Below are 25508 nucleotides of genomic sequence, written 5' to 3'. Positions count from 1 at the left end.
CTTTATGCTCAATGAAAGAAGCCAGCCGCAAAGGACCACGTACCGTATGAGTCCATTTGTGTGAACATCCAGAACAGACGATCTATAGCGACAGAAAGGAGATTAGGGGCTGCCTAGGGCTACAGAGGCTGGGCTTGATGGCCACAGGGAACAGGTCTTCTTTTTGGGGTGATGAGAATTGATTGTGGTGATGGTTACACAATTCTGTGAACATCCTAAAAGGCAGTGTATACTTTAAATGGGTGAATTGTATGGAGTATGAATTATATCTCAATAAAGTTGTTTTCAAAAGGTTTACCAAGGGCCGGTCCCGTGGCCGAGTGGTTAAGTTCGTGTGCTGCGCTGGGGTAGCCCAAGGTTTCGTGGGTTCGGATCCTGGGCATGGACATGGCACCGCTCATCAGGCCATGCTGAGGCGGCATGCCACATGCCACAACTAGCAGGACCCACAACTAGAATATATAACTATGTGCTGGGGGGGCTTTGGGGAGAAGAAGAAAAAAAGAAGATTGGCAACAGACGTTAGCCCAGGTGCCAGTCTTAAAAAAAAAAGTTTCCCAACCTTTGTTCTAGTCAGGGAGGGCCTCTGAGGAGGCGGCATTTGAGCTTCTTTTGTAATCGGCTCAAAGCTCTCACGTAGTGTTCACGGATGGCATTGTACTCAGCACTGATGGGCCAGGCTCTGTGCCAAGCATTTTACAATCACTACTTCATTTAATCCTCACAAGGCTCTATGGCTTAGATACTGACAACCTCATTTAATGGTTGAAGAAACTGGAGCACAGAGAGGTTGGGTGACTTGTCCCAGGTCACACAGCTAATAAATGGTAGAACTGGGATTCAATTCTGGGTGTTTCTGACTTCAAAGCCTGTGCCCTTAACCACTGAGCAACACTGTAATTCCCTGTCCAGTCTCTGAATTCCTGATCTTTCCCAAATCAGGACGATGGCCCAAAGGAAGATGGAGGAAACGGGGGAGAGCACAGCCTCAAAGGAAGGTAGGAAAGGGCATAGCAGGGGAGAGGGGAGCAGTGAACGTGCTGGGAGGCGTCTCCAGGCTCGGGGAGGAGCCTCACAGTGTGAGCAAGACACTCAGTGGTCCCCAAACTTTAGAGACATAGAAATCTCCTAGTGCAAGAAGTGGGAGAAATGCTTAGATAAAACAGTCTCCTGGACCTCACTGCCAGAGATTCTGATCCGTGGATCTGAGTCGGGGACCAGGAATCCAGCGTCAACAAGCTCCCTAGCAGAGTCGAATGCAGAAGGCCAGGGACCATACTGCGAGATGTCCAGCAGAAGCTTCAAGGTCAGCACAAGACTTCTCTGGGTACCCCGCCCTTCCTGATAGCCCATATTCCTGGCTCTCATTCTTCTCCCCGTGCCCGGAGACTCCGCCGAGCATCACAGGCCTCCCAGGCTCTGTTCCTGCTCTTCCCTCTGCCTGGCGTGACCTCCCCTACCTTCCTTTGCTGTGCCCCATCTCCTCCAAGAGGCCTCATCACACCTCCCCTTCCTTGGCCTCTCAGCCCACAAGGGCTCCTCTTTTGGGAGTCGGCTGAAGTATGCCTCTTTCTGAAAGCTTCCCTAACCACAGGCAAGTTTCTTTACTGCATCTATAAACTGAGGACGAAGAGCAAATGAGAGACTGTATGTAAGGAGCATTATAGGCACTCAATAAATAGTGGCTGTTGTTTTTATACAATGACATACCTATTATCCCCATTTCACAGGTGAGGAAAGTGAGGCAAAGGATTAAGAAACTTGTCCACGCTCACCCAGCTGGAAATTGGTAGCACTTGGATTCGAACTAAGGCATCAGGTCCTAGGCTTTAATCATCCAATTACACTGACTCTCACTGTGATGAGGCTCCAGGCAGATAACAGACAGCAGTGGCTGGCACCGGGCCTGGCTTGTGGTAAGTGCTCAATAAATGCTGGAGACAACTGAACTGGAAGGTTTCTACATCCAGGGAGAGGGGGAAAAATTACCCAAAGACTGCACTTATCATGATGTCTTATGCTTTTTATTTGACAAGACTTAACATCTTAAGATCTCTGATGAGAATAGGATGTAAAAAAATAATTCAGAAAAAAATTCACAATGGTGTTCCATTCAAAGCTTGGTGGGTCCGAAGCCTGTCAAGCTACTTTGATGGGGGTGACGGTGGGGTTTAACGTCAGAACGTTAAGATGGTGCGGAGATACTGGGGAACGAGGAAGGGTACAGGATGGTCGATCTGGTTCCAACCATCCTGCTTTCGTGCCCAAGCTTCTGAATCTTTCTCCATCACTCCATAACGCTGGCACCTTGAATAATGAATCTCTACCCATGAATAACTGGGAGAGAGTCAACCTAAGCAGGACTCAGTGGAAGAAATCCCTGGGTGCTATTTTCCCATCAAGGTGCCACATGGAATGGAGACCCCTCCATCCTGACTCCAAATTCTTTTTCAACTCAGGTCATTAATCTCACCTACCCTCTTTGAGCTCCATACAAAGCTTAGGTAGACCAGAAAGCCCTCCCTTTGAGCCTGGGATCTTTCTACAGAGTCAGACAGCTTTCCGCCTGAATTGCATCAACAGGGAATCCTGTGGGTCATGTTACTTCCAACAAGGATGAACTATGAAAAATTATGCTAAGTGGAATTTTCAGTCTTGTCCCCTTTCCCACAGCTGCCCAGCTTTTGGTGGCTCAGAAGTCAAGAAGACAACAGGAAAAAAGAATGCTGAACAATTCTCTAGATGGAACCAAAACTCAAGATATCAGGATTAACCCAAATCTCAGGAAAAATAAAAAGACACCCCTACTCGGGTTACAAGATACAAAAGATAACAAGAATCACCACCAAATAAGACTAGCAGGCTTTCCGGAAATGGACAATTTTCTGAAATGCTTGCCGAAACTCTTCGTTAAACACAGTATAGATTATTGGATTGATGAGGGAGTTTAAATAGCCTAGCCAGGTGAAAAAGTCAAAGAGGGCTGGGTGGATCCAGCAGGAGTCCCGGCAGAGGGGGAGGACCAGAGATGCAACAAAGAAGGGCAGCCAGCAGATGATAAAGGCCCCCAGTATGATCCCCAGGGTCTTAGTGGCTTTCCTTTCTCGAGCAGCGGAAATCCTCTTGCGTTCCAGGACGCTATCAGCAAGCTTGATTTTCACGTGGTTGAAAAAGAGAGGGGAGCCCGAATGAGACTGCCCTTCATGAAAGTTGGGGTTGAGAGAGCAGAGCGAGGACCCGGCAGAACCTGCGATGAGATGGGCTGTGGTGAAGCGCTTCCCGTACAGCGATGGCGGATTCAGGATGCGGTTCCGGGCCGCCACGTAGATCCGGCTATAGAGGATGATGAGCAACACGGATGGGATGTAGAAGGCCCCACAGGTGGAGTAGATGGTGTAGGAGATCTGAGAGGTGTTCACCAGGCAGTCCGACATCTCTTCGTGAGCTTTGGCCTGCCGCCAGAAGAGTGGTGGGATGGAGATGCAGATGGAGATGGCCCAGACAATGGCAATCATGGTGGCCGCATGGCCTGCTGTCCGGCGTTTACTGTACTCCAGCGCATCAGTGATGGCCCAATACCTGTCCAGAGCAATGACACAGAGGTGCAGGATGGAGGCTGTGCAGCACGTGACGTCAGAAGACAGCCAGATGTCACATAGGATTTGGCCAAAGCTCCAGGTACCGGTGGTGGTATATGCAATGCTGATGGGCATGACCAAGATGGAAACTAAGAGGTCCGTCGTGGCCAGGGAGCCAATGAGATAGTTGGCTGGGGTATGGAGCTTCCTGGTGAGAAAGATGGTGGTAAGCACAAAGGCGTTGGAAAGGACTGTGGCCAATGTGATGGTGGAAAGGCCCACAGCAAGAGAAATCTTGAGGGCCTGGAGGGTCCCTGGATCCCAAGCCTCTGGGGTTTCCGTCGCATTCAGGGATCTGTTGGAGCCTTCCTGGAGAAGGCCTTCCACTGACTGGTTTGGTGGGGACATTCTAGATGGCTCCCTCTTCCCACAGACTTCCACACACACAGCTCCTTCTTTCACTATCGTCCTGCTCACAGAACAAGGTCATCCTTCTGTTTCACTCGGTGGGGAGCCATCCATCAAAACAGACCACAGAGCAAAGGCCTCAAGACTTGACTATTTACAGAACACTTGAGGTGACTCCCAGCTGGTAGTTAAAAGTCTTTCCTAAACCAGATGAATTCCAAGATGTCTCACTGTTCTGGAACTCTGCCCAGCAAATGGTCAAGCCCCGTAGACACATGCCGAATTTGTTAGACATTTATCAGGGTAACAGACCAGTGTAGGCAATGCTCTGGAATTCTTGCTTTTGGCCTTTTGGCTCCCTCCAAAGTTTGAGAGATGAATGTGTTTAATGAGAACTGTAGAATGACCGCCATCCTATTCTGACAAGATTCCGGGTTTCGGGTGACCTCTGGGGAACTTTTAAAACTAGAGACAAAAAGATGTACCAGAGGATTCAGAGAAGCAGTCCAGGCAACGGCTGCCAGTTTCCCAGGTTCATCTTGACACAGCAAGAGGTACTTCACTTTGGTTCCTATCCCACTGACTGTTTGGAGCCTGAACAGACAAAACATTCCGGTTACCAAGCCTCGAAGAATGCGTGAGCTGAGAGAAGGCAAACAAACAGAGCACTGTGGGTTCACCGAGAAGGACACATGTTCGGAAGCCCTAGGGTTTAAAGAAGAAGAAAAGTCAAGAGTTAGGTTCTAGAATGACAGTCTGGACACTTGAAATTAACTGTAAGATTGAACGGATGTTGCCTGTGGCTGGCAGTGGCGTAGTGAAACTGGCAAGTGTCTCACAAGTGTCAGGAGGATGCAGAGGAAGGCAGAGTGCCCCACCCCACAGTTCCCAGAGCGGGCAAAGTTTCAGAGCTCCTGGGAGCATCCCAGGCTTTCACAAGTACAAGAAATCAGCTCTGTAAATTGTGCATCAGAAATCATCTATGCATTCAGCAAGAATGGAAACGAAACAAAATAACTCTGTGCACAGAAAAAAAAAAAAGGTCACCACGAAAGATAACCAAATGTTACAAAGAATTTCTCTAGGAATTGGGAATGGGGAGGTGACCTTTCTTCCATTCATATGAATTTTCCCAATTTCCTAAAGTGAGCATGCATGACTCTCGAAATAAAATAAAAAAAGAAAGAAAAAGAAAAACCTCCATTGTTTTGTTACACAAAGAAATTAACTGCAAAAATAAAAGCCCTGAGCACTTTTTTTAAGATTTTATTTTTCCTTTTTCTCCCCAAAGCTCCCCAGTACACAGTTGTACATATTTTAAGTTGTGGGTCCTTCTAGTTGTGGCATGTGGGATGCCACCTCAGCATGGCCTGATGAGCGGTGCTATGTCCGTGCCCAGGATCCGAACCAGCGAAACCCTGGGCTGCCGAAGCCGAGCGTGCAAACTTAACCACTCAGCCATGGGGCCAGCCCCTGAGGACCCATTTTCTTTTCTCCCTCCCATTCCCCAAAATTGTGGGTGCTTCATCTTTCAAAAATACCTGCCAGAAGAGGGGAAACAGCCTCACTTTAAGAAAACCAACCTTAAACCACCTGCTCCAAAACTTTCCCAACGTTTAAAGGATATTTTCCCAACATCTTCCATAAAGTTCTTGCTACATTCCAGGCACTGAGTTATTTAGCCCTGGGGCTGAGTCACCCAGCCTGTGAAGTGGGAAGAATGGCCCCAACTTACAAACGAGCCAGCGATGCTCAGACAGGTGATGTCACCTGCCCAAGGTCACCCAGCGAGAAGCGAAAGAACTGGGTCCAGGGCCAGTTTTCTCTCGAAATCTCCCTTCTCCACACTGCTCTAGTCCAGGAAGAAAAGGCTCGAGGCACAAGCGCTCCCAGGAGTGAACCGGTTTGGGATGTCAAGGTGAGAGGCGGTGAGAGGCGAGAACAATGATCCGCCCTGCCCCGCCCTCGCCCCAGGCTGCACCCCAAAAGCCTCTGGCTGAAGTTTTCCTCCCACTTTGGTTCACACGGAAAATGTGAAGTCGGGTTGGACTGTTTGGAATTTTCTTCCTTCCAGACAGTCTGGGTGAGCGAGGTGCCATCATTTCTCACGGAAGGCTGTGTGCCCGCTCCATAAACCCATGCGGTCACTCCTGGGTTCCAGGCATTCCGATGACCTCATTCAGTGAAAGGCGTGGGCTCGGAATGGCCTGAGAGGCTGGTGGGTGATATCTTGGGAGGAAGGACACGGTGGATTGCCTCGGTCAGAAACGCTGGGCTGGAGCTTTGCAGGAAGCTACATGATTCCGAGGCCCGTCTCCCTGTCCTTCCCCATCCTGGACAAAGTTGGGGGAACTTCCCACAATCCAGCTGCCTTTGGAGATACAGACCGCAGCCCCATAAGCAACTACCTCTCTCCCATCACACTTCAAATCAAAATAATAATGAGATATCATTTTCACCCAGCAGAGGGTAAAAAATTCTAAATCTCATCATGTCACATGATCGGGTGAGGGTGTGGAGCAACAGGAATTGTCACCCACCGCTAGTAGAGTACACACTGGAGGAACCTCGTTAGCAAACAATTTGGTATTATCTCATAAAGCTAAAGATGTAACGACTACCTCACGACCCAGTAATTTCCCTTCCAGGGATACACGGCACAGAAACTCTCCTATGTATTCACCAGCAGACAGGAACAAGGACGGCCACTGCAGCAGTGACTGCAACAGCAAACAGCTGGAAACCACCCTCACGCTTGTCAGCACGAGAACGGTAGGACGTGGCCTATGGTGACAATGCAGTGCCACAGGGAAGCAAGACCGAGTAAACCAAGGCCGCGTGCATCCAAGTGGGTGGTTCTCACAAACCCAACACTTAGTGCCGAAGCCAGAAACGTGTGGGAAGAAACAAACTGTTTAGGGACATAAATACAGCGGCAAAGCCATAAGGAAAAGCAAGGAAACGTTAAATATAAAATTCAGGATAGTGGTTACCTTACCCCTGAGGGGAAAGGATGCGGGAATGGAATGGTGGAGGGGTTTTAAAGATATCAGTGATGTTCTATTCTTTAAGGAGGTGGTGGGTATAAGGATATTTATTATTCTTCTTCAAACCGTACGTATGTTATATATATATACATATATATATATTCTTTTGTAGGGAGTGATATATTTGTAATTTTTCCTAAACAATCAATTTCGTACATTATAAAAAAAAAAAAGAATCACTCTACCAGCAATAACATTGATACATTTTGATACATTAGTACCTATTGTTATGTTTTAGTCCTGAGGATGTGGGTTGTGGTCCCGGCTCTGCCACTGACCAGCGGGGTAACCACGGGCAAGCACAACTTCTCTGTGACCCCCAGTTTCTTTCTTGGTAAAACAGGAACATAAGCATAGCTGTGCTGCCCCACAGGGGTGTTTAGTAATTCCAATAAGATCACGTATGTGATGTGCTGTAAATTGAAGAGTCCTGAACAGATGTAAGGATGGTGACAAAGATGGAGGGCAGTGGCTAAAAGCATCCATTTTAAGTCAGGCAGGCTCAGGTCCCAACTCCCGCTGCTCCACTTTCTCGCTATGGCCATTGGGCAAGTCACTTACGCTCTCCCAGCCTGCACAGACTCAGTGATGAAGACGATAATCCATATCTCACAGGAGTTTGAGGAGAACTAGTAAGATCACGGATCGAAATGCCCGACACAGTAACTGATGACTTCTCTGCTTTCTCTATGATGTGTCCCACCAAATTCAGGTCTCCAGGCAACAAGCTCTCTTTTCACACCAGAAACGAGGTGTCACTGTCCATTTTGGTGAGTGATGTCTGCCACTGTCAGAACTACCAGCAATCCAGGAGCTTCTCCCCTGCCCACCACACTCCTGGGAGCCACCACAGCAGTAGCGTCTCCCCTGGAGTCCAGATCACATGGACTCCAGCCAGACCATGCACCCCCAGTTCCAGCATCTCCACAGAGGGGCAGAGGGGAAAAAGCAGGCAGACAGATCTGGGTCCCCATCCCAACTTGTGCCATGGACCACCTCTCACCACAGCTGATTGGACGGGGGTGGACACGTGACCCCAAATGAGCCAATCAGATTCTCTCTTGGGAATTTAGAATGGAGACTGTGAGCAGCTAGGTAGATGGACGATGGAGGAGGAGCAACCAGAAAGCTAAGGATCTTGAGGCTGGAGTTGGGTCACAGTCATGACCAAAGCCAGGGTGAGTTTGGGGGGAGCAGAAAAGCCATAAGGAAACAAAGAAAACACGTCCGCAGAGAGAGGCAGGAGAATGGAGCAGACAGAGAAAGCAGAGAGCGAGGGGAACCACCTGCCTTCCTGTCCTTGGATGTCCACGAGCGACCTCCATCCCCAGGAAACCTCATTTGTACCAACTCATACTTTTCCTAGTTGAGCCAATTCAAATGGACAGAGCAGGCCCTGAGATACAGTAAAAAACAGAGGATTTTCAGTTCCTTCCCACCAAACAATCGTTACCGTGGGACGTAAGGCCATTTCTCCTCCTGGGCTTTCCTTCCTGCTCTGTAAAGTGGGGCAAGAGCACCTTTCTCCTGAATGGCTATGTGGATTAGGTGATGGAGGGATGACAGGCCGGCACAGGGGCTGCCACCCAGCAGGTGTTCTTTTAACCATTCTTTACTAAAACTTCCCACCCAGGGCACATTCCGTTTGCAGGAAGATCAGTCACCTCCCCTTTCTGAAGGATCTTTATTCTGACTAAGTGAGTCATAAAACCTTGCCAGAAACAAAGAAGATGTATGGGTTTAATGCATCCTCAGAAGCCAGGCTCATCCTTTTAGAGGAAAAAAACCCAAGGCTCTGTGATAAAGATTTGCGGCAGGAGAATAAATCCCCCACAGAGGAATTCATGTCTGTTCTTTCTCTAGAAGCTGTGTGGTATGCTTGAGTGAGCCCTGGATGGGAAATCATTCTCCACAAACCTGAAGAGTGCGTTACATTTTACAAAGTGCCTCCCCAGCTGTTACTTCATCTCGTCCTCTCTACTGCATGGCACCTCCCACAGCCTTGGGTTTCTCCTCTGTAAAACCAGGGTATCAAGTCTATCTCCCAGGGTTTTCATGAGGGCAAAATAAAATATGTGGGGGAGACTGAAAAGTTTTAACATGGAGGTGTGTGTATGTATCTATCTATCCATCCATCCATCTAACTCTAAGTGCAAGTTTTGAAATCTAATCAGTTTCTTTTTTTGTGAGGACTGGCCCTGAGCTAACATCTATTGCCAGTCTTCCTCTTTTTGCTTGAGGAAGATTGTCCCTGAGCTAACATCTGTGCCAATCTTCCTCTATTTTGTATGTGGGACGCCGCCACAGCATGACCTGTTAAACGGTGTGTAGGTCTGCACCCGGGATCTGAACCCACGAACCCCAGGCCGCCAAAGCGGAGCACGTGAACTCAACCACTATGCCACTGGGCCAGCCCCTCTAATCAGTTTCTTGAGCAAGTCAATCTTTCACCTCAGTTTCTCTAATTATAGAATCTGGAAAATGTAGAAAATAAAAAGTAGCCAAACCCCTGACCCAGAACTTCCACTCCCAGTGATACGCCCAACAGAAACATGTACCCATGTCCGCCAAAAGACGTGTGGACGAATTGTTCATAACAGCACTACTTAACAACCCCAAACCGGAAACTACACAAACATCAAGAGTAGAATGGATAGGGGCCAGCTCTGTGGCCGAGTGGTTAAGTGCACACGCTCCACTTCGGCGGCCCAGGGTTTCGCCAGTTCGAATCCTGGGCGTGGACATGGCACCGCTTGTCAAGCCACGCTGAGGCGGCGTCCCACATGCCACAACTAGAAGGACCCACAACTAAAAATATACAACTATGTACTGGGGGGCTTTGGGAGAAAAAGGAAAAATAAAATCTTTAAAAAAGAAAAAAAGAGTAGAATGGATAAAGAAATTGTGGCACATTCATACAGTAGAATATTGTACAACAGTGAGAATGAACCCCAGCTCCCAGCTACACAAGACCACACGGACGACTCCCCCAGACACAACGCAGAGCAGAGGAAACTCAACATTATGATGCCACGTGTCATTCAAACTTCATAAAGTTCAAGAACAGGCAAAAGTGACCCCCACTGCCGGCAGTCCTGCTGGTGTGCTGCCCTGGAGGGGAGAATGCAATGACTGGGAAGGAGAACAAGGGACTTCCGGGTGCCGGTCACGTGCTGTTTCTTGAGCTGGGTGTGCTCACTTTGTGAAAATTCATCAGGCTATATCCTTGTGTGTGGGGCACTTTTGTTTTTGTAAAAAGTTTACCCCCAAAAATAGGGTTAAGTGCCTAGGAATCTTAGGTCCCAGTTCTGCTGGTCAAAGGGAGACCTGGGGCTCGTCATTGAACCTCTTGGAGCTCAGTTTCTTCATGTGGAAAATGGGGACGATACAGTACCAATGTCATATGGCTGTTATGTTTGAGAGAGCTGAGCAGCAAGCACTGGCCATACAGGAAATGCTCCATAAATTATAGCGAGTTATAATTAACAGTCTTTCTGTGGCAAACAAGATTTAGAAGGAACTTTTTATTTTTGGCGGAAAAGCAGCCCTGAGCTAACATCTGCCAATCCTCCTCTTTTTGCTGAGGAAGACTGGCCCTGAGCTGACATCCATGCCCATCTTCCTCTACTTTCTATGTGGGATGCCTACCACAGCATGGCTTGATGAGCACTGCCATGTCCACACCCGGGATCCGAACCGGCGAACCCCAGATCGCCTACATGGAACGTGTGCACCTAACCGCTGCACCACTGGGCCGGCCCCTGGAATGAACTTTTTAAGTGACATAATCCAGTCTAATCAGCCGAGATGGCTGATGCCCAGAGAGGTGGGTGCCTCGCCCAAGATCACATAACCAAGTTCAGCGTCCCCCCCAGCTCAGCTCAGCGCTCCTACCACCCCAACTGCCCCCACCCTCCTCTATCCAAAGGAGTATATTTCTTGTCCCTCAATTCAGGGTTCAGTATGGACTAGCCATAGCCAAGAGAATGAGGCACAAGTGACAGGGAGCCAGTTCCAAATTTAGACCTCGAGAGGCTGTGCATGTTTCCACCTGCACTCCGCCTTCTCCGTCAGAAGAACACGTGTGGGCTAGCCCACTGGGCCTGAGGGGCGAGACGAAGACGCGGGGGACAGAGCTGCCCCAGCCAAACCCAACCTAGAACAGAGATCCTCAGTGGACTGGCCGGTGCAGGTGTGAGCCCAGCAAGGATCTGCAGAAACGCCCGGCCAATTTCAGATTGAATCAGCCAGTCTCCAGATGCACAAGTTGTAGTAACAAATGTTGCTGTTTTAACCCACTGAGTCTGGGGGTGGCTTGTTACACAGCAACAGCTGACTGATACAGTCCTCTCATTCCCTGAATTACTAGATTCTGTCAGTTCTATTGGCTAAACCTAACTCTGCCACAGCTCTTTTCTCCCTTCTCTACCCCTGCCGCCACCATCCTTTTCAGGCCACCATCTTCTCCGGCATAAATGGTCTCCCTGCCTCCACTCCTGCCCCTTCTCTATTCACTCATCAATCACACCCAGAATCTTCCTTTTAAGTAAAAGTCTGAGCATGTCACTCCCCTAATATCCTTGGTGGCTCCCACTGCACCTGGGATTCAGTCCCAGCTCCACAGCTTGCTTTAAGAGACCCTTCACGAACTGGCCTTTACTCACACTGCCGGTGTCATCTCCTGACCTGGCTGGCCATGACCCTCACATTCTTGCCACACCGATCTGCTTGTTGTTCTGCCAGCCCCCTGCTGCCAAATCTGTGCCCGTGCTGCTTCCCGCTCTGAACCTTTGTCCCTGCTGCGTCCTCTGCCTGGAAAGGATCCTCTCCTCAGCCCTCTGGCTGCCTGAGTCCAAGTGGCCCTGCAGGAGAAACTCTGGCATCTCCCAGGAAGCCTTCCCCAACCTCCCCAGCCCGGCGTGGTTAGGGCCCCCTCTCCTGGACGCCCACCACCCCAGCTCTCACCACACTGGCCTGTCTCCATTGCTAGCCCTTAGTGCAGGGACCATGTCTTATTTAACCCCACAGCCCTGACACCTGGCCCAGAGCAAGAGATCAATAAATGCCTATGAAGGGCTGCGTGAAGTGGTGAGGAAGGGCCCTGAGAATGGAGCACTGGACTGGGAAGGGAGCCCTGGGCTTCAGCTTGGTGCTGCCACCAACCCTCTGTGACCTCAGATAAGTCAGTTCCTCCTCTGGGCCTCAGTTTCCCCATCTTGCAAATGAGAGGGTGGGACCAGACCAGAGATTCTCCTGCTGTGCATCAGACTCACCTGGGGGAGCCTTAAAAAAATCCAAATACTGTTAAAAAAATACCGACGTCCAGGCCTCACCCCCTGAGGCGTAGAGCCCAGGCATGGCAATTTTTCAAAGCTCCCCAAGTGTTTGTAAGGTGCAGCCAGGATTGAAAACCGCTGGCCGGGATGATCGCTGGTTAGCTTCATCATGACAATCTGGTTATCTTAAAAAATCAAAGACAGGCAAAGCCTGTCATCAAGGCCTCCGCAACAGGGAAGTGTGAGGACGCAAGCCCTTCCTGCTGGTAGCCTTGCACCGGCTCACGACCCGCCTTCAGCAGGAAGGGACCACCTTGAGCAACTAAACGCGCCGTCCAAAGCCTCCTGCCTTTGTGGTGACCGAGTCACTGGATCCTTCTGTGCTTGTGGGAAAGTGGGCGAAGGGGTTGTCACCTCTCACCACCGGCCCCTAATACTGCCCCTTGGGGCAGAGACAGTATCACCATTTCACAGATGGAGAAACTGAGGTGCAGAGAGGTAACAGGCCTAGCCCCTCTCCGCACAGGTACCACGTGGCGCAGCTGGGATTGACAGCCAGCGCTGAGAAACTCCAACAGCCACTACTGGCCACCTGTGACCACCGAGCGCTTGAAACTTAGCCACTGAGATGTGCTGTGAGTGTCAAACACTGGGCTTCCAAGACTTAGCTCAAAAAAAAGAATGTAAGATATCTCACTAATAATTTTTTAAATTGGTTACGTGATGTTTTGGATATACTGGGTAAATAAAATATCTAATTGAAATTAACTTCATTTTTTTGCCTTTTTTCACATGGCTACCTCTCAAACCTAAAATTGCATTTGTGGTTGGTGCTATATTTCTACTGGATAAGCGGCTTCAGAACCAGCGGTTCTCGACAGGGGAGATGGCGCCCCCCTAGGGGTCCTCTTGGGACTCTGTCCTCAGGGAACTCAAGGCCGTCCACCAGAGGGGCTGGGAACAGCGCTGGGCGCTGCGTGGGCAGGGGCTGGAATATTAGCAGCAGTAAAGTAACGGCCAACAGTATTAAGAGCGTACTATTTCCCAGGCGCTGCTTTCAGCACTTCCCCCAAATCCAATCATTTAAGTCTGACCACAACCCTCTGAAGTCTGTCCTATTATTATTATTCCCACATCCCAGGAGAGGGAACTGAGGCTCAGAGAAATGGCCTGCCTAAGGTCCCGGAGCTAGGACACTGTAAATCTAGGATTGGAACCGGGGCTTGCTCGACTCCATGCTCCACCTCGCATAACAGGTGCCGAGCGAAGGCAGGTCCACCGCCTTCTTCACTCCACACTGGCCTGCACACATTCAGAACGTCTTTACTGGGTACCTGTTCTCTGCCAGGCTCCATCACGCTCCCACACGGGCTCTCCCTGCTGCTGCACTCAGCCCGCCATCCTCAGCTGCCTTCTCAGCACAGAACAGAGAGAAGCAGGGAGCGTGGCTGCCGCCGTGCATCCCACACCTGAACATGCACACGCACGACCTAGGGTTCTCACGAAAAACGCAGGTTCTGATCCTTGGGGCTGGAGCAGGACCCGAGATTCTGCATTTCCAACCAGCTCCCAGGTGATGCTGAGGCTCCACGGACCACACTGAGCTGTGCAAGTGATAATAGTAATGTCAGTCCTAGGAGTTAAGAAGGATCTCAGAGTGTCAGAGAGGGAAGGACTCTTAGGAATCATCTAGTCCAACTCCCTCATGGTGCTGACAGGGAGAGAGGCTCAGAGAAGGTAAGACACTTGCCCAAGGTCACACAGTGAGTTACAGGCAGAGACCAAATCTTCAGACTGCCATCAGTGCTCCTTCCACTGCCTCCCACTTGCAGCAGGAATTTGAGACTGAGGACAGAAGTATCCAGAGGTTCCACGCCCATTTCACACCGTATGCCTTTGGCATTTTCAAATCCTCCCCCCAGCTCCCCTCTGAGTTTCCACACTAGGGGAGTAATCCTGGGAGCAGACTGGCGGGGCAGACCACTCTGCAAGAAGCTGTAGGGCTGCACCCCCGGCCCTTGAGCTCAAGCCACTCCTCCCCGCCAGATGCTACGCATCTGGGTCCCCCAGGGCACTTGAGCTGACGGAGTGAAACCATCTTCAGGACAGAGGAGGGGCTGTCTTCTGCAGACTGGGTAAACAAGGTACTAACAATAGGAATTCATTTCCTAGAAATTAAACACTGAATTTGTTAGTGTTTACAACATCCAAACCTGCTATTCACCATCTGTTCTCCCCGTCGGGAGGCACAACACAGCCGTGATTACCGGCACCAGCTTTGGAGTCAGGTAGACTGAATTTGCTTCCCAGCTCTGCGACCTTGGGCAAGTTTCCCAACCTCTCTGAGCCTGTTTCCTCAAGCATGCAATAGCTATTGACTTAAAGCCTACCACGTGCTGGCATGAGCAACACAGATGCGGACCCTGCTCTGAGGAAGACTTATAGGGGCCCTGGCCCTGGAACCTGGAACTACAGACGTGAGCAAGGATGACAGCGGAGCACGCAGGGAGCCAGGGGAAAGTGGGAGGGACAGGTACCCTGCGGCACCCTGCGATCCCCCTCTGAAGTGGCTTTGAGGCTGAGCACTGGATGATGGATAGAATCAGCATGTGAAAAGGCACCTAGTCCATGGGACTGAAGCTTGGAGAACCCTGCCTCCACGCACCCATTTCCTATTGCTTACCTGTCCAGAGGTGGCTCAGCCCAGCCCCTTCCTCTCATCCTCCCACTCACCTGCGCTCAGCAAAAGGTGCCCCCGCCAGCTCGGCTGAGACCTCCTCCGGCAAAAACAGTGTGGTTCACTCACTCCTCTGAGCCTTTGCACAGGCTATTCCCTCTACCTGGAATGCCCTTCCTCTCATCTCCTCCACCCTTTCTGGAGGTTTCTCTGGACCCTAGGGATGGAACTGATCACTCCCTCCTCCCCGCCCCACTGGTCTTATTACCCGTCACACTGGACTCCCTCGACAGGGCTCACTTGCCGATGGCCTGTCTCCCTGTCGGACTTGAGTTCCTGAAGGGCAGGGAGACATGTGTGCCGTGGAGCCCAGCAACCTCTGTGCGGGGTACCTGTCCCCGTCATCCACCCCTCCAACTCCAACTTCACCCTCGGGACCGAATTCAATGGTCTCCACCCCTTCTACCCGAGTGGGGCCAGCCTCTGCTCCAGGCCGGCCAGTGCCTCCCGTTTCTGCTCCACACGGTGCCTCTCTCGTCCCCCTGCAGCCCGGTGCCTGGGCTCGCTCTCCCGGCGAGATGGCGCAGGGATCTGGTCTTGTTCACACGTACGTTTCGGCTTGATACTTCCAGCGGTTCAGTAACGAGTCACTCAGAGAATGAATGAGAGGTCAGCCCCGTGGCCGAGTGGTTAAGTTCACGCACTCTACTTCAGTGGTCCAGGGTTTCACCGGTTCGATCCTGGGTGTGGACATGGCACCGCTCAACAGGCCATGCTGAGGCAGCATCCCACATGCCACAACTAGCAGGACCCACAACTAAAAATATATATATATATATATATATGTATACAACTATGTACCAGGGGGCTTTGGGGAGAAAAAAAAAAAAAAAAGAATGAATGAAAGACTGACAGTTTTACCTTTGACATCCCTCTCTGTACCTCTGGCCCCAAATGTCCTTTGGTCATCCCTCCTGGATGTCCCACAGGGGCCCCAAACTCAATGGAGCCACCCTCCTCCTCATCCACACCAGCCCCTCCCGTTTCCTCTTGGGGAGGCCTTATCCTGTTCTTCTTCACCCATCCTCAACCCTTACAATCCCCCCTCCCTCCCTCTCCTCCCCAGCATTTAACCACTTACTCCTCTTTTATGAATGAGGAAGCTGAGGCTCGGAAGGGTAATGCAACGGGCTCAAGGTCACACAGCAAGTAAGCGGCCAGGTCCAGGGCCTTGCTCTGAACACCGCAGACTCCCTCCCTAGCCTGACCTCTCACTCCCCTACAGGTTCTGTCTCCTCTCCCCTGACATCTCCACCCACATTTGGGGCATTCGTGTCTTGGTTCAGACCAACAGACTGCCCTCCGCCTGGAAGAGCAATCTTTCCCTTTATATGTATCTAGCATAATCTGCTCTCTGTTCTCTGAGGCCCTTCTCAAAAGCCACTTCCTCCAGGAAGCCTTCCCTGGTCAACCAGATGCAAAACCGCCTCCTTTAAACCCTCTCCTGACTCGAGGTTTGTCTGTGCCTCTTAATGCTGGAAGCTCCTTGAAGAACTTCCTATTCCCTCCCCACTCCAGAGCCCGGTGGGCTCCAGTCAATACAGAACAACTCGTCTAGTAAGGTTCGAACGAGCCCTGGAGAAATAACAGCCTTCCTTCTCCCCTGTTTGAAGCTCTGCAATGGCTCCCCTATCAGAATGAAATCCAAACTCCCCACCATGGCCGACCAGGCCCTATGTTACCTGGCCCCGCCCCCCAGCCACCTCTCTGACCCCATCTCTTACCAGCTGCCCCCCCTAAATTTCACCTCTTCCGCAAGGCTTTGACCAGCCAACACACAGCAGCTCTCATCCTCCACCAGAACCTCCTGCTCTGTGCCCATTCGAGCACTTAACTCTATCTGATATTTTCTGCTTGTTTGTTTACTGCTTGTCCCCCCACCCCAACACACGCCTTCTGTCTAGAATCCCCAGGGCCTGGAACAGTGCCTGATAATTAGCAGATGGGTCTCCAGCCTGAGGAGCCATCCGGGCTGGAGACACATTTATGAGTCACATGCACAGAGGTGGTAACTAAAGCCAGTGGGGTGGACGGGATCACCCGGGAAGAGCGTCTACTACGAGGAGAGGAGCGCTCGGGAGAGCAGAGCAGCTCCCGGCTGCAGAAAGGAGGACTGCGAAAACAAGAGACGACGAAGGAGGGAAAACATGACGCGGTTAAGCCACAGGGGCCAGGAGAGGAGTTTCCAGAAGGAAGGAGTGGTCAGCAATGTCAACTGCTGCTGAGAGAGCAAGGTAAGAGCTGAACAGTGAATTCAGCTTCCTGAGGACACTGGTGACCCTGGCAGGCCCCTGCCCCTCAGGCGGGAGCCATCTGTGCAGTGAGGGACCTCTTAGGTTCTGGGAACTCCCAGCTCTGAGAGTCTGTATTTCTGCTCATATTCACATCACTCTCACCAAAAAGTAGTCATCCATGTGTGGCCTAGGAGGAACCGGATGACCGGTGTCCCCACCCTCATTATTTATCCATCGGGTAACTGACTAACTCTGAGGAAGCCCCTCTGTATTTCTGGCCCATCCGAGGCACCATGGGGAGAGGAGGCCCCAGGCCATGCCAGGCCCGTCCAGCTGGCCAGCCCCCTCCCTCTTATGCCATCCACTAGGTCCTGGCTTCCCAGATGCCTCCACGGCAAACCACCCACTTCCCCCATCAGCTGGACAGGACCAAAGGCTGGAGAAGGCCCAGCTGTCCAAGTGGCCTTGCTGGCTATTGTTGGTAAAGGGTCCCTTGATGTCCTTGAGAGGAAGGCTGAGACCTGGCCTGGTGGCTGTGCCGTCCAGAGGAGAGCACAGACCCACAACGTGTGCTGGGTTAGAAAACACTGGAGGCCGATTCCAGGAAGGAGATGGAGAGGTGGCTCTTCCTAACCAGAGCGATGATGGCCACTAAAGACCAAGCTGTTGCGCAGGGCAGGTCCTGTGCTGGGCTATGGCCCCATTTGACTTGCACAGAGAGCCTGTGAGGCCAGCATTCTTATCCCCATTTCACCTGGGAGGAAACCAAGGCTCAGAGAGGTTAAACTCGCTTTCCCAAGGTCACACAGCCAGGAAATAGCCAAGTCCTCTTTGCTAACAGAGTCAGTCCACCTGAGAGCCCCTGCTCCTGATCCTTGAACTTCCCCAGAGGTAGAGAGGCAAGGGACCTCAGTCATATTCTCTTACAAGCAGGGTGACCTTGGGCAAGGTTTATTCCCCACCACTCTCCCCATCTGCAATAAAGCAGATTTCTTAGTGCCCTTCCAGTTCGGATGTTATGTGATTAGCTAGGATTTGCACAGAACCTTACAGTTTATAAAAAGGCATCCATACGGCATCTCACTTATTCCCATGGATCCGCGGGGTGGAGGAAGTATGCCCTCCATTCGATAGAGGTGCAAACTGAGGTTCGAAGAGCGGCAGTGACCTGCCCAAGATCACAGAGCAAGTCAGGGCTCCGGGTCTGGAAGCCGAGGCTCCGCACTGAACGCTGCTTCAACTCCCTTTAGAGGGGGGCGGCCCCCCGCGGGCGGCGCGCGGACCTGGCCTGCAGGGGGCACGCCCGGCTTCCCGCAGCCACCTGGGGCCACATGGGGGCGTCGCAGCCCCCTGCCCGGGGGCGCACCTCCCGCGCCTCCAGCCCTCGCCCTGGCGCGGGGCACCCGGCACGCGCGCCCGGGACCCCGCAGACGCCTCCGGGCGCCGCCTCGCCCACCCTCCATCCGGGGGCTCCGGACTGGGCTCCCCTCGGGCTGGGCCGGTGCTCCGGGCCCCCCGCCCCGCGCGCACCCCCCGTGCAGGGCGTCGAGAGGAGGGACGCCCCTGCCCTGCCCCGTGCGCCCTTGCCCTGCCGGGCGGCACTGGGCTCCGAGCGCTTACCCGCTGCGCCGCACGCAGGTGCTGCCCCTGGCGCGCCCTCCCCGCTCCGGCTCCGGCTTCCTCGCGCCGCGGCCGCCGCCTCTCCGCCGCTCGCGCCGGGCTCCGCGCACCGCCCGCCCCGGGCGCTTCCGCCCCTCCCGCGGCCCCTCCCTGCGCCCTGCGGCTCGGTCTCCGCGGCCCCTTCCCGCGCGCGCCGCGCCTCCGCGGCCCCTCCCGCGGCTCCTCCCCGCCAGGCTCCCTCCCCGCTCGGGCCCCCGCCCGCCCAGAGGGAGGCTCGGCCCCTTCCAGTCCCGGCCTGTGGGCAGCTCCGAGCCCCAGCCCCAGGGGTGGGTGGGCGCCCCGGAAAGGAGGTGGCAAAGGTCCCAGCCCAGGGCTCCCTCGTCCCCACCTGTTGGAGAGCGGGTGGGCTGGGTCTGGAGCGGGGGTGGTGAGAGGGGGCGGTGAGAGGGGGCCCAGGCCTAGAGACCCTTGCTTTCAGCCTAGCCTCCCCCGGCCACCCCTACCTGTGCTCATCCCTAGTTGGGTTTTTTTTCTTCATTTAACAAACGTTTGCAGATCTTCTGTGTGTCAGGCTTGTTGTAGGCCCTGGGATCTGGCAGTGAGCAAACAGATGTGGACCCAGTGGAGCTCCCGGGCATGCCGTCAGTGTAACACAGGAAATGTGTACAGAGGTAAGTGGGGTGAAGGACGACAAGGCAGGAAGGCAGAGAGAGAGTGAGGTGGAGGCTTCCCTGGGAAAGTGCCATCTGAGCAGAGACAGGGAGCGAGGAGTGGGCCCTCAGAAATGCGGGGACACGGCAGGCATTCCAAGCTTGGGACAGCCAGGCTAAGACCCTGGGGGGCAGTGACCAGTGGGTTCTGGGGCGGAGTCAATAGAAGGAGTTGAGATCAGAGAGGCAGAGGACTCTCCCTCATTCACACAGCAGATTCTAAGCGCAGGCCCCAACCCCCCAGTTCCAGCAGATGTTGGGGGTGCTGAGATGAATCTGCCCGGTTCCAGAGAACCAGGGTTGAGAGAAGACTGGAGCACAAAGAGGAGGACCGAGGAGCGTCCACTGAAGAGCCGCAGCCCCGGGCGAGTCTCATGTCCACGTTTCCCGCAGCTGGGGTGGAGCTGGCCTTCTACACCTCAGGGGCATTTGTCTTGTTCTTCGCGTATTTCGAAGCCTTCTTATTAAGTGCATCCACCCTTAGGACTGTTCTGTCTTCCTGATGAGTTGACCCTTTGTCATTCTGAAGTGACCCTCTGTCCCCTGGCAGCAGTTCTGTGAAGTCTCCTTAGCTGGGTGTAGGGAGAGGCCAGAAGCACCCACTGCCGCTGGTTTATTTACAGCCCACGCAGCTGGTTCACATCTGGTTCCCCAAACTCAGCAGCTCCTCCTTGGTTTCTTGTTAGTGTCCTTCTGTGTCCTCTGCACCACAGATTCCCTACCCACCTGGCGCCCCTCCTTTCTCCATGCCTCCCTCTCCCCGCTCACCATCTGATGATTGGTCTGGAGCCTTCATCTCTCTCAATCTCTCTTTTTTGGAAGGCTGTGATCAATGGTCATTAATAATGCAAAAGTTCTTTCTGTCTTGGTGTGAGTCCCAGGCAAATAGATGGGGAGTTATCCGCAGCCACACCTCGGCCTTCTCCCCTCTGCTCAGGCCCTGGGCTCTTGTCCGAAATAGGAAATCGGGAAATTGAGCAATGCCAAATGGAGGCATCTCCCAAACTGGGTGCTGCCGCTGATACCCCAAGTTGAACAGTCACAGAGGAGGAAGGGGTCCCGTCCACACAGCCAAAGCATCTGCAGCTGCCACCAGGGGCCCAGCCTGAGATCCTGCTGTTGGGGAATTCACCCGGCAGAGTGAATATAGACATACCCCGGGTGTGTGTCCTCCCTGAAAAGACCCCACAGCCCAGCAGCTGCCCTGACCAGGGTGAGGAACAGAGGGGGAGGAGAGAGCGCAGTCCTGGGGCAGCATCTCAGCACGCTTTGGTGAAGCTTACCTCGTTCAACAACAAAAGCAGCTGGAGACGCAAATGCCCTTGGAGGGCTGGTCCGAGGAAGAGGCTAGGTCTGCTGGAGCGCGCTCACCTCAGCCTCCAGCCCTCCCCCTGCCCGGCGGATGTGTGAGCGCAGTCCCCACTCTCAGGAAGCTCACAATCCAGGAGAGAAAACCCACACGCGGTTAAGTACAGCACCGGGTGGGGGCAGGGGGACCAAGGGGCTGAAAGGAGAGCACGCCCCAGCTGGGGGCTGGGCGAGGGCAGCTCCTGCTGAACCTTGAAGGTGAGTAGGAGGCACTCCAGCACGGCGGGACTGGAAGGCGAGAGGTTCCGGCGGAAGGAACAGTATGTGCAAAACACGGAGGCTAAAGGGAGAATTTGGTTGGGGGAACCACAAGTCTGTAGATATTGCTAGAGCCGGGGGAAGCGGTCAAGATGAGGCTGGAGGAGCAGGCAGGGGCCAGCTCATGAAGAGCCTTGAATGACAGGTGAAGGAGCCCGGGCTTTCTCCCGAGAGCCACGGGGGAGGCAGGGAAGGGCTTTGAGGGAGGCAGCGGCATGACTGGAGAGGGCGGTTGCTGTCCCTGGTCCCCTAGACTCTGAGCCCCACGTGGGCATCATCTGCAGTTCCATCACCATCCCCATCGTAGCTGACACGACGAAAAAGCCTGGAGCAATTCCCTGGTCAGCTTCCTGCCCCGTCCACACCATCCTCTGCTTCACTGAGCAGGCTCCCCAAAACGCGGGGACCCCCTGCCCTGACGTCGCCAGGCCCTCCCCTCTCCCTTCTGAGGAGCTCCCCACTGCCTTGTCCTGTCATTCCAGGCGCTTCCCAGTCTGTTCCCATTCTCTAGGTCCTGCCTTCTCAAACCCGGCTCGCACTTTTCCTTCCATCTGGAAAGCTCTGATCCCTGTTTCCATTGGTCAGAATCCCCCTCCTTTCCAGAATCTTTCATACCTCCTTGGTGTGGCACAACTCATCCCTCAGGCCCAGCTCCCACTCTCCTTCTCTGTGGGTCCCTCCCCTTCCTCCAGAGCGGAAGTCATGGCTCCCTGCTTGGAGGTCCGATGCAGAGTGTGGGTTAAAAATGATGGTGACCAATAAAGACTAGACTATTGGTGGTGAACACGATGCAGTCTATACAGAAACTGATATATAATAATGTACACCTAAGTTACATGATGTTATAAGCCAATATGACCTCAATAAAATAATTTTTTTAAAAAAGAGATGGGGCTAGCCCTGTGGCACAGTGGTTAAGTGCGCACGTTCCACTTCATCGGCCTGAGGTTCACTGGTTCGGATCCCGGGTGCGGACCTTGCACCGTTTGGCAAGCCATGCTGTGGTAGGCATCCCACGTATAAAGTAGAGGAAGATGGGTACGGATGTTAGCTCAGGGCCAGTCTTCCTCAGCAAAAAGAGGAGGATCGGCAGCAGTTAGCTCAGGGCTAATCTTCCTCAAAAAAATGTAGGCCCAGTGATCAGACTGGGTTTGAACCCAGATTTCACCACTCGGTAGCTGTGCAACCCTGGACAGGTTATCTAAATTCTGTGAGCCTCAGTTTGCTCATGTGTAAAATGGTCACAATAACAGTACCTGCTTCATGGGGTTAGGATGAGGGCCACCTTGAAACCATGCATCCACAGTACATAGTGCGTGCCTGGCACACGGTAAGCTTCCATGAGTGCCCCCATCCCTGTGATTGTAGTTGGGATGCCCCACTTTTCTCAATTATTTGTGTCCATCTCCCCCAACATTATGAGTTTCAGAGGGTAGGGGTTATTCACCCAGGTATGCCCCATGCCCAGCCGTGGGTCTGGCACCTTGTAGGCATTTAATCCAAGATTGATGAATGGCTGGCTGGCTGGCTGGCTGGCTAAAGGAATGAAAGAAGCAGCCCCCAGCCCCTCCAGCTCCTATAGAGGCCCCCTTCACTTGGGAGGTGGGAGCCAGACTTGCCCTTTTCTGAACAGGGTTGAAGGAATCATGTGTCAGGGGACTAGTGTCTGGGGCAAGCTTTATCAACAGACAGTCTGTGGTTTGCAGTTTCTTCAGGGGAGAGCTGTCTAGACGGAGGGGACATCTGTGCAGGGGAGGGGCGGGGACTGCCTGGGAGTCAGAGCCCTGCGAGGGGATCTCAGGGAGCCGGAAGCCCAGCGTCTCCCTGTTTTCTTCCTTCCTCCCAGCTCGGGATCCCGCTGAACAAGTTTGCCGCCTGCCCCCAGCGGTGGGAATTAGTTCACAGCTTGGGCCTGGGGCCAGCAAAGGGGGCACAGCCTGGCCCCTGGGAGGAAAGGACCAGTGTGTATTTCCACTAGATGAAGCAACAGAGAAGTTAAGTGACTTTCTGTTGCAAGGGTAGTGACAGGGTGGGACCTCAGTTCCATCTGGCCCCAGGCCTGTGCTCCTCTCTGTGAATCACACGTCTAGTCAACAAATATTTTGAGCGCCTTCTCTTTGCACAAGGCCGTGATAAGTGGTGCAGGGCCAGCAAGGATAATTAAGATGTGATTTCTAGGGCCAGCCCGGTGGCGCAGCAGTTAAGGGCGCACATTCCTCTTTGGTGGCCCAGGGTTCGCTGGTTTGGATCCTGGGCACCGCTTGGCAAGCCATGCTGTGGTAGGCGTCCCACATAGAAAGTAGAGGAAGATGGGCACAGATGTTAACTCAGGGCCAGTCTTCCTCAGCAAAAAGAGGAGGATTGGCAGCAGATGTTAGCTCAGCGCTAATCTTCCAAAAAAAAAAAAAAGATGTGATTTCTGTCTCAAGGAGTTTATAACATGAGGTCAGAGGTGAAGCCTTACTTATCTTTGTATTCCCAGCCCAGGGCCTGGTGGTCCCCTGAGTGTTGAACGAAGCACAGACTGTGAGAGCTGGAAGGATCTTTGGAGTTCAAGTATCCCAATCCTGTTAATTTACAGATGGAGAAACTGAGACCTAAAAGGAGGAGCTAACTGGAGAGTCTGGTTGGGAGCTTCAGCTCTGGAGCCAGACTGCTTGGTTTGAATTTCGTCTCTACCACTTACCAGCTGTGTGACTTTGGGTTGGTCACTTAACCTCTCTGAGCCTCTTTCTTTGAAAAAAAGAGCGAAAGTGTGAGAATTAAGTCAGATCATCCATATGTGGGATTTAGCATAACACCTCACATGGAGTCACACAACACGTTTTGCTCCGATTACGATTAAGCAGTCACACGGTGAGTTAGGCACAGCTCTGGACTAGACCCCAGGCTTCTCCACTCACAGTCCAGTGCTCTTGCCAGCTCCCTCATGGTTCTTTGTGTCCATTAGAGTGTGGTCAGGGGAGAATGGGAGTCACTTATAGAGGGGGTGGTGCATATGGTCAGGTATCTGTTGTCCTTGGGGACAAGTGCCGAGATGGTCCTGAGCCCATATCTCAGTGCCTCCCGCCACCCGTCCTTCCAGTCTTTGATGCCTCCCCGCCCCCAACTTCCCTCCTTGACTGGAATCCAGAGACTTAGTCCTCGCTGGAACACGCACCAGGGCGCCTGATAACGTCCCCCTGCCTCCTCCGCAATTTCCTCTGGGCCAGACGGGGTGTGGCCGCGCCGCGGAAGGAGCCAACAGGAAATTCCCCGGGAGCAGCGAGGAATGGATGTCCGAGGGCGGCCAGCGATGCTATCGCGGCATCAACCTTGGAGCCGGGAAGAGACAGGTCCCGCAGGAGAGGTTTCTCTGTTTGTTTTCCTCGGGCCTGACTTCTGACAAGAGAATTTAATTAAGAGCTTGATTGCTTCGCCAGGGGACTAGAAATCCGAGGGGACAGCAGGGCTGAGGCTGGAGGCCGCCAGGAAGGGAGGGAGGGGCCTCTCTGCACTCAGAGCGACCTGTGATGGGTTTAAGCTGTAGCAGGGAAGTTCGGCTCCCAGGGGACATTTGGTCTGACCCCAAGACAAGAATCTCTCCCTACAGGAACTTGGGAAATCTTAGATTCTGCAGCACAAATTTAAAGTTTAAACAAGCCAAGAAAATAGGCAAAGTTTGATGTTCCTAATTGTCCCCACTCATACCACTCCGACTATCTTCCCTGGGGCTGCTGGGGTGTTGTGGAAAGCCAGGGGCCCTGAGTTCAAGTTCTGATACTTGACCGCCCTGAGCCTCAGTATCCTCATCTGTAAAATGAGGACAACTCCACCAACCCATTTACGTGATCCACCTATAAAATGAAGACAATAGCATCTTTCTTGCAGAGTTGAGGGGAGGAAATAAACAAGACAGGACTTGGAAAATAGAAGGGAGATAATGTGTCCGAGAGAAAGAGCACAGGCTGGGAGGGAGGCAGCCTGGGAGAGGATTCTGGCTCTGCCGCTCACCAGCTGTGTGGACTTGGGCAGGTACAGCACTTCTCTGAGCCACAGTTTTCTCAGCTATAAAATGGGGATGTTAGGGGCTGGCCCCATGGTCTAGTGGTTAAATTCGGACTGCTCCACTTTGGCGGCCAGGTTCAGTTCCCGGGTGTGGACCTACACTGCTCATCAGCAGCCGTGCTGTGGCAGTGACCCACAAATAGAGGAAGATTGGCACAGATGTGAGCTCAGGGTAAATCTTCCTCAGCAAAAAAAAAAAAAAAAAAAAAAAGGCGGGGGGGATGG

General features: G+C 52.8%; 1 protein-coding gene and 1 long non-coding RNA gene across 7 annotated transcripts; one reads left to right on the top strand and one right to left on the bottom strand.

Annotated features, from left to right (window-relative positions):
• Positions 1-492: 492 nt before the first annotated feature.
• On the bottom strand, positions 493-19490 carry HTR1D (5-hydroxytryptamine receptor 1D). 4 transcript variants are annotated; one of them, XM_046662956.1, is made up of 2 exons: positions 19404-19490; positions 493-4691 (listed from the first exon to the last, which is right to left on the bottom strand). In XM_046662956.1, the coding sequence occupies exon 2, from the start codon at positions 3984-3986 to the stop codon at positions 2856-2858; it is 1131 nt and encodes a 376-aa protein (XP_046518912.1). In that variant the 5' UTR covers positions 3987-4691; positions 19404-19490; the 3' UTR covers positions 493-2855. The 4 variants fall into 4 exon arrangements, with proteins under 4 accessions (XP_046518912.1, XP_046518910.1, XP_046518913.1 ...); XM_046662954.1 differs by lacking the exon at positions 19404-19490 and adding an exon at positions 18901-19032; XM_046662957.1 differs by lacking the exon at positions 19404-19490 and adding an exon at positions 18901-18990 and having other exon boundaries at positions 493-4580.
• LOC124240175 (uncharacterized) lies at positions 17102-22066 on the top strand. Of its 3 annotated transcripts, none has more exons than XR_006888795.1 (3): positions 17102-17280; positions 19472-19571; positions 19855-22066. It is a non-coding gene; the product is annotated as an uncharacterized LOC124240175 (long non-coding RNA). The 3 variants fall into 3 exon arrangements; XR_006888797.1 differs by having other exon boundaries at positions 19456-19571; XR_006888796.1 differs by lacking the exon at positions 17102-17280 and adding an exon at positions 19170-19226.
• Positions 22067-25508: the final 3442 nt, after the last annotated feature.

The sequence above is a fragment of the Equus quagga genome, chromosome 5 (assembly GCF_021613505.1).
Source record: "Equus quagga isolate Etosha38 chromosome 5, UCLA_HA_Equagga_1.0, whole genome shotgun sequence".
Lineage (NCBI taxonomy): Eukaryota > Metazoa > Chordata > Mammalia > Perissodactyla > Equidae > Equus > Equus quagga.
This window is presented reverse-complemented; position numbering and strand designations above follow the sequence as displayed.

Coding starts and splice junctions, on each gene's coding strand:
- HTR1D (XM_046662956.1), bottom strand. CDS start 3,986: ATGTCCCCACCAAACCAGTCAGTGGAAGGCCTTCTCCAGGAAGGCTCC.